The sequence below is a fragment of the Mastomys coucha genome, unplaced genomic scaffold (assembly GCF_008632895.1).
Source record: "Mastomys coucha isolate ucsf_1 unplaced genomic scaffold, UCSF_Mcou_1 pScaffold21, whole genome shotgun sequence".
Lineage (NCBI taxonomy): Eukaryota > Metazoa > Chordata > Mammalia > Rodentia > Muridae > Mastomys > Mastomys coucha.
Genome location: NW_022196904.1, coordinates 74,842,121 through 74,850,915, shown reverse-complemented (window position 1 = coordinate 74,850,915; position 8,795 = coordinate 74,842,121). Strand labels below are relative to the sequence as shown.

At 35.8% G+C, this 8,795-nt stretch overlaps 1 protein-coding gene across 1 annotated transcript in view; it reads left to right on the top strand.

The window, feature by feature from the left end:
- The first annotated feature begins 2,045 nt into the window (after positions 1–2,045).
- The window catches only part of LOC116100613 (vomeronasal type-2 receptor 116-like), a 61,155-nt gene continuing 54,405 nt past the window's right edge, over positions 2,046–8,795 (top strand). Inside the window, exon 1 of the mRNA XM_031384356.1 lies at positions 2,046–2,248. Coding sequence (XP_031240216.1) covers positions 2,046–2,248 — 203 coding nt within the window. The remainder of the gene's footprint in view (positions 2,249–8,795) is intronic.

Genomic DNA, 8,795 nt, shown 5'->3' with positions numbered 1-8,795 from the left:
GGGATTTTTGAGTTTGCTCTTTAAGTGCTTCTACTTGTTTACTTGTGATCTCCTGTAATTCTTTATGCCATTTTTTTTGTTTCGCCTTTAAAGCTTGTACCTCCTTACCTGTGTTCTCCTGTATTTCTTTAAGGGAGTTATTCATGTCCTTCTTAAGTTCCTCTATCAGCAATGTGAGATATGATATTAGAACCAATTCTTGCTTTTCCGGTGTTTTGGGATATCCAGGACTTGCTGCAGTGGGAGTACTAGGTTCTGCTGAAGCCATGTAGTCTTGGTTTCTGTTGGTAGGATTCTTGCGTTTGCCTTTCACCATCTCTTGCTTTTTGGTGTTGGATGTTCTCAGTGTCTCTGACTAGAGCTTATCCTGTCCCGGCCACCCTGCAAGTCCCCTATGACTCGTGGGGCCTGTGCCTCCTGGCTAGCTGCTCTGGTCTCAGAAACTCACTGGAGAGAAAATGGCGGTTCTCGCTGGAGTCTCTGCCTTAAGGCGTTCCCTGGAGGTAGGCCCTCCACTTGCAGGGAAGGGGAAGAGAAGGACGCTGATCCTCTTCTGTCACTAGAAAGTTGAGAGGATCCTGTCCCTGCTGCCCTGTGGCGCCCCTGGGACTCATGGGGCCTGTGCCTCCCAGCTGGCTGCTCCAGTCTCAGAAACTCACCGGTGAGAAAATGGCCAACATTTTGATTTTACATGATAATATTTAGGTTAATATTTATTTGCTTGTGTCTAATTCAGTTTAAGTCAGTGATTTAATCCCTTGGAAAATATTATAAGATTTGTATAAAGTATCTCTTATTCTTTCTCCATGTGAGATTTTCTGTACTATTCAATAAGTATGGACTAAAGTTCTTTGTTAGAAACAGACACTATCAGATACAAATGCAAACAATGACATACTCACTAGACAATTTTAGGCAGCCACAGACACATGTATACAACTCATGGGATGACAAAATACAGGTGAAGAATGAAGTAGAGAATTCAAATCTTGGCTAAATTATACCAAGGGAAACTGCTTTGATTCCTTTTGTTAATGTGACACCAATACATTCTTGGTTAATCTTGTATATATCACCTCTTGACAAAATAGATTGTTTTGAGTTAATGCAATTTTTCTAGTAAGTCTCATTTCAGTGGCAGAAGCATACTAGTTTAAAACAGATATACATACTTCACCTTGGAAGCATATTCTGAAATGTAATTATAATATAAAATTCTTTACTGGAAAAGTGGAATATTTTGAAGTTATTTATAAATTATAGAGTCACATATCAGCTAAAACAACATTCAAATATAAGCATAGATATGGAGGAAAATTATGATGCTGATTTACAAATTGATGGTCATAACACTGAGTGACCATAACAGTGATTGACACTGAGATACTGATGGGCATTTCTAGTGTGAGAATAGTCATTGATTATTTATGTAACATAAGCAATTTTAAGGAATTCTACACAGTAGCAGGCATTTTATGCAGGAGTCACACAGGCTCATGCTCTCTTGTTCTCTGGACATTTAGTTAGTGAGGATGCTAGTACCTAGCATGGACATTTCTGGACATAATGCCTGTATGTCTATAATAAGCTATGGCTATGATAAGCTGTTTCTGAAACTTCCACTTAGAAACTTAATTTGGAATAGCTGATGCAATTTACATTAACTCTTTCAAATGGTGATCAGAAAAACAGTTTGGTGAACTAAACAGGTTAGCAAATTCTCCTAAGAATTTTCATGCCTGCGGCCTTCACGTCTAGTAACGTGGATGAAATCATCAGACAGAGGAATGGGAAGGATTATCATTACCCAAAATTATGAAACTTCGTTTGTCACATGAACACAAACATTCAAATGGAGAACCCCAAGGCAGAGTGTACTTGTGAATCCTCCAGAGAAGACCAAGTAGAAAGGACATAAATGTTTTTTTCCAGCACTAACAGCAATTATAAAAAAGAGACACACAGGTACTCTCCAGTACATTGATACTTGAGCTTCTGCCTAAGAATTCATACTGGCCTTGGCTCAAGTACAAGGCATAGGGGATATGATAAACATGTTATCTGTGCTGTCTGTCTTCCTGATCCTGGAGTATTTCTTGCTTTTGAGTGCAACACATCCCAGGTGCTTTTGGAGAATAAAACAAAATGAAAATATAGGTATAAGTTTGGAAGATGACTGTTTCTTTTACATATACACAAGACAGGGTCCACTGTTGAATGATTCTTTCAATGGAAATCAAGATATTCAGTAAGTGCCTCTTTCATTCATTTATGTTTATCATGGCTAATAATGTGTACTCATAGTAAAGATAGGTTGACCATAAGTCTTTGTGCCTACTTTCCATATTTCTCATCTATAACACTAAGGTCAATCAAAATTATTCTGGGTTTGACTGCTCATTATTTCCTTGTTTCTGGATTGGACATTTTGCTCATGCCTTTAGAATAACATTTGCCAGGCTAAATGACATATACTTTCCACCTTGTTACTAGAAGAATGCAACTAATAGTGATAGTTCTTCCTTGGTAGCACTGTGTGATGTCCCCCAGAAACACAGAGCAAAGCACTGCCCTGAATTTGTTTCTAAGGGGATGCAGGAAAATGACCTTGCCATGGTCTTCTACTGTTCCTTCCACTGGTATAGAGAGCCTAGTTCTTGTGCAGAGATGATCTTCATATTTATGATCTACCTAGCTATATTTCTTATACTGATATTTATGTTTAGTTTGAAGAATCAATATTTTAGTTTGAAGAATCAATATATCATTTCCTGACAGTCATGCTATGATTTGTAGCTACAATCAGAATAGGAAAAAACTAAAACAATTCTATCCTTTCTTTTCAAGTCTGTTTTAATTGATCATATGCACATGCACATTTGATCATATGACACTGGTGTTCAACATATTCAAGGCACTGAAAAACTTATAACAAATTACAAACTGTCTCACTTTCTAGAAGACCATCTAGTTAAAGCTCTCTTTATCCATTTGAGAAACATGTTACCCATGTATCACAGAAATGAATTACTTGGGTTCTCAACCTTGATTATCACCCAATCTAGACAAGATCAAAGACCCTACACTGTACTGATAAATTGTGAGTGATACTGCTGCTTTTAAGATTTATCCTTGGAGTCCCCTTTACATGAACATGAGTACATATTTAAGAAAATTCTCTTTATATATAAAAAAGTAAACATAGCTTTATCTGTTATACAGTTTTTCCACCATTACCTAAATAATTCAAGTTTTTCTACTTACAAATTTGTCAAAGTGCTATATCCCTTAATAAAAATGACCTTAAGTACTTAGGAAAACAAGATACATATATAAGATAATAAAATGTATAAAAGATTAGAAAAATCATGTAAAATATGATAACTCTGAAAACATCTCCTTAACATCAAGCATAAAGAAAAATCCCTTCATGTTCTGCTATCATTCAGGAATGGTACACAAATTCTTAAGAAGAAATCAGAAAAATTTAAGAAGTAGAATTTAAGCTATTTCCACAAGATATAATATGATTCTGTCACTAAAATTCTCTAAAAGTATAATAAAACTCTTATGACACTAACTAAATTATAGGCATATATAATCAACTTAAGATGAACATATATATACAAATATATATACATATACCTTTACAAATTTGAAAAAAAAAACATCAGAAAAAAAATTTCCATTTACTTTATCTTCCCAAAGTAAGTGAATAAAATGCCAAGTAGGAAATCCAACCAATGGGATGAAAATCTACTCAACAAATTCTTTAAGACACTAAAGAAAGAAATAGAAGTAGACTCCAGAAAACATAATAGTTCTCAATACTCATTGATTGCAAGAAGGAAAAATTTGGCTTTGCCAAGAGTATTGTTTTCTATAATCTGATGGTGAGATCTTATTTCTAAAGATAATTACTTAATCAAATAGTAAAAATCATGTTTCTGAACAACTTAAATCTTTATGCTCACCAACTATCATGCACGATACTAAACAATATTCTGAATGCTACCAAAGAAGAAAGGTAATCATCAATATCTCCCAACTACAGTACCTTCAACCTGCAATACAGAACCACTTTTTCTTATATTTAAGGCACACTCATAGCTGACACTGAAAAAGTATTTAAAAAGAGAGACTAGTGAGAATATAGTCTTAAGAGAAACTACTATTTTTTTACTGAAAAAATAAAGTCGGAAAATGACTCATTCTATGTTGCTATATGCATATATCAGTAACCACCTACGCTCATAACTGAAGTTAATGGGAATTAACTCAAATACAATAACTATAAATTTTCAGAGAGTGAGAAACTTTGATGCCACAAATGGGATGTTTTTATCGGACTTTAATGCATTATAGTAAAATAGGATGATGGCATTATATAAAAATATTTATGTGTGTTGAAACTTCATTAATGTCCTATGTAGTATATGGTCACTTTTAAAGAAAGTTTCATAAGATAATGAAAAGAAAATGTATTCTTCAGTGTTTGGTAGAATGTTCTGTAAGTGTTGATCAAATCTACTTGATTAATAGCATTATTTAACTCCAAATTTTTGGTTTGATTTTTTGGAGTCTGGTTGGTTTTTTAGTTTGTTTGCTTGTTGTATAGATGATCTGTCTTTGGTGAGTAAAGTATTGAGTGATCACTATTGCTGTGTCAGGACCAGTATATGATTTTAGTAGTTGTGGAATTTCCTATAGAAACTTGCACAACCTTGAATTATGCATAAGAGTTTAGAATTTTAATATCCCCCTAGTATTTTTTCATTTGATATGAATGTAGTTTATTCAAAGTCTATATTGTCAGATATTAAAATAGCTACTTGTTTGTTTTTTGATCCCATGTTTAGAATACTTTTTCTATTATTTTAGGTTAAGGTGATCTCTTTTCAGGATGGTATGTTGTTGTTGTTGTTGTTGTTGTTGTTGTTGTTGTTTTGAGTGCAGCAAAATTAAAAACTGATTTTCTTTTGTTTTTTTATTAGATACTTTATTTACATATCATATGATTTTTCTTTTCCTAGTTTCCCCTCCCAGAACCAAACAACTAAACAAACAAAAACAACAAGAACAAACCCCTGTTGCCTTCCCCCTCCCCATGCTTGCCACTTATTGTCCCTGGCATTCCCCTACACTGGGGCACAGAATCTTCACAGGAACAAGGGCCTCTCTTCCCATTGATGATTGATTTTGCAATCCTCTACTATACACATGCTGCCAGAACAATCAGTCCTACCATATATATTCCTTGGTTGGTGGTTGAGTTCCTAGGAACTCTGAGGGTACTAGTTAGTTCATATTGCTGTTTATCCTAGGGGGCTGCAAACCCTTCAGCTCCATTAGTCCTTTCTCTAATTCCTTCATTGGGGACCCTGTACTCAGTTCAATGGATGGCTGTGAGCATCTACATCTGTATTATTCAGGTATTGTTAGAGCCTCCCAGGAGATAGCTATATCTGGCTGGCTTGTCCTTCCTTCAGTCTCTGCTCCATAGTTAGTCTCTGCAACTCCTTCCATAGGTATTTTGTTCCCCCTTTTAAGAAGGAATGAGATGTCCACATTTTGGTCTTCCTTTTTCTTGAGTTTCTTCAGGTTTCTGGGTTGTTCTTCATGTATTCCAAACTTCTGGGTTAATAACCACTTATCAGAGAGTGCATACCATGTGTGTTCTTTTGTGATTGGGTTACCTCACACAGGATGATATTCTCCAGATCCATCCATTTCCCTAAGAATTTCATAAATTCATTGTTTTTAATAGCTGAGTAGTATTCCATTGTGTAAATGTACCACAGTTTCTGTATCAATTCCTCTGTTGAGAGACAAATGGGTTGTTTCCAATTTCTGATTATTATAAATAAGGCTGCTATGAACATTGTGGAGCATGTGTCCTTATTACAAGTGGGAGCATCTTCTGGGTATATGCTCAGGAGTGGTATAGCTGGGTCCTCCAGCAGAACTATGCCCAATTTCTGGAGGAACCACCATACTGATTTCCAGAATGGTTGTACCAGCTTGCAATCCTACCAGCAAAGAAGTAGTGTTCTTCTATCTCCACAACCACTCTAGCATCTGCTGTCGCCTGAGTTTTTTATCCTAGCCAATCTGACTGGTGTGAGGTGGAATCTCAGAGTTGTTTTGATTTGCATTTCCCTGACGACTAAGGATGTTGAACATTTCTTTAGGTGCTTCTCAGCCATTCATTATTCATCAGTTGAGAATACTTTGTTTAGCTCTGTACCCCATTTTTTAATAGGGTTATTTGGTTCTCTGGAGTCTAACTTCTTGAGTTCTTTCTATACATTGGATATTAGCCCTCTATCAGATATAGGATTGGCAAAGATCTTTTCCCAATTTGTTGGTTGTCGTTTTGTCTTGTTGACAGTTTCTTTTGCCTTACAAAAGCTTTGCAACTTAACAACGTCCCATTTGTCAATTCTTGATCTTAGAGCATAAGCTAGTAATATTCTCTTTAGGAAATTTTCTCCTGTGCCTATTTGCTCGAGGTTCTTCCCCACTTTCTTTTCTATTAGTTTCAATGTTTCTGGTTTGATGTGGAGGTCCTTGATCCACTTGGACTTGAGCTTTGTACAAGGAGATAGGAATAGATCGATTTGCATTTTTCTACATGCTAACTGCCAGTTGAGCCAGCACCATCTGTCTTTTTTCCACTGGATGGTTTTAGCTCCTTTGTCAAAGATCAAGTGACCATAGGTGCGTAAGTTCATTTCTGAGTCTTCAATTCTGTTCCATTGATCTACCTGCTTGTCACTGTACCAATACCATGCAGTTTTTATCACAATTGCTCTGTAGTACAGCTTAAGATCCAGGATTGTGATTTCACCAGAGATTCCTCTATCGTTGAGAATAGATTTGGCTATCCTGGGTTTTTTGTTGTACCAGATGAGTTTGCAAATTGCTCTTTCTAAGTCTGTGAAGAATTGAGTTGGAATTTTGATGGGGATTGCATTGAATCTGTAGATTGCCTTCGGTAAGATGGCCATTTTTACTATATTAATCCTGCCAATCCATGAGCATGGGAGATCTTTCCATCTTCTGAGATCTTCTTCAATTTCCTTCTTAAGAGACTTGAAGTTCTTGTCAAAGAGATCTTTTACTTGCTTAGTTGGAGTTACACCAAGATATTTTATATTATTTGTAACTATTGTGAAGGTCGTTGTTTCCCTAATTTCTAAATCTATCTGTTTATACTTTGTGGAGAGGAAGGCCTCTGATTTGCTTAAGTTAATTTTATATCCGGCTACTTTGCCGAAGTTGTTTATCAGGTTTAGGAGCTCTCTGGTGGAATTTTTGGGGTCACTTAAGTATACTATCATATCATCAGTAAATAGTGATATTTTGACTTCTTCCTTTCTAATTCATATACCTTTGATCTCCTTTTGTTGTCTAATTGCTCTGGCTAGGACTTCAAGTACAATATTGAATAGGTAGGGAGAGAGTGGGCAGCCTTGTCTAGTCCCTGATTTTAGTGGGATTGCCTCAAGTTTCTCTCCATTTAATTTGATGTTTGCTACTGGTTTGCTGTATATTGCTTTTACTGTGTTTAAGTATGGGCCTTGAATTCCTGATCTTTCCAAGACTTTTATCATGAAGGAATGTTGGATTTTGTCAAATGCTTTCTCACCACCAAATGAAATGATCATATGGTTTTTGTATTTGAGTTTGTTTATGTAGTGAATTACATTGATGGATTTCCGTATATTAAACTATCCCTGCATCCCTTGGATGAAGCCGACTTGATCATAGTGGCTGGTCGTTTTGATGTGTTCTTTGATTCAGTTTGCAAGAATTTTATTGAGTATTTTTGCATCGATATTCATTGGGAAATTGATCTGAAGTTTTCTTTCTTTGTTAGGTCTTTGTGTGGTTTAGGTATAAGAGAAATTGTGGCTTCATAAAACGAATTTGGTAGAGTGCCTTCACTTTCTATTTTGTAGAATAGTTTGAGGAGTATTGGAATTAGGTCTTCTTTGAAGGTTTGATAAGACTCTGCACTAAGCCTATCTGGTCCTGGGCTTTTTTTGGTTGGGAGACAATTAATGACTGTTTCTATTTCATGGGCAGATATGGGACTGTTTAGATTGTTGATCTGATCTTGATTTAACTTTGGTACATTGTATCTGTTTAGAAAATTGTCAATTTCATTCAGGTTTTCCAGTTTTGTTAAGTATAGGTTTTTGTAGCAGGATCTCATGGTTTTTTGGATTTCCACAGTGTCTGTTGTTATGTCTCCCTTTTCACTTCTGATCTTGTTAATTAGTATACTGTCTCTGTGCCCTCTATTTAGTTGGGCTAAGGGTTTATCTATTTTGTTGACTTTCTCAAAGAACCATCAGCTCCTGGTTTGGTTGATTCTTTGTATAGTTCTTTTTGTTTCTATTTGGCTGATTTCAGCCTTGAGTTTGACTATTTCTTGCCTTTGACTCCTCTTGGGTGAATTTGCTTCTTTTTGTTCTAGCTCTTTCAGGTGTGCTGTCAAATTGCTGCTGTATGCGCTCTACAGTTTCTTTTTGTAGGCACTTAAAGCTATGAGTTTTCCTCTTAGGACTGCGTTCATTGTGTCCCATAAGTTTGGGTATGTTGTGGCTTCACTTACATTAAACTCTAAAAAGTCTAATTTATTTCTTTATTTCTTCTTTAACCAAGTTATTATTGAGTAGAGTGTTGTTAAGCTTCTAAGTGTATGTTGGCCTTCTAGTTTTTATGCTGTTATTGAGGAGCAGCCTTAGTCCATGGTGATCTGATAGGATACAAGGAATTATTTCAAT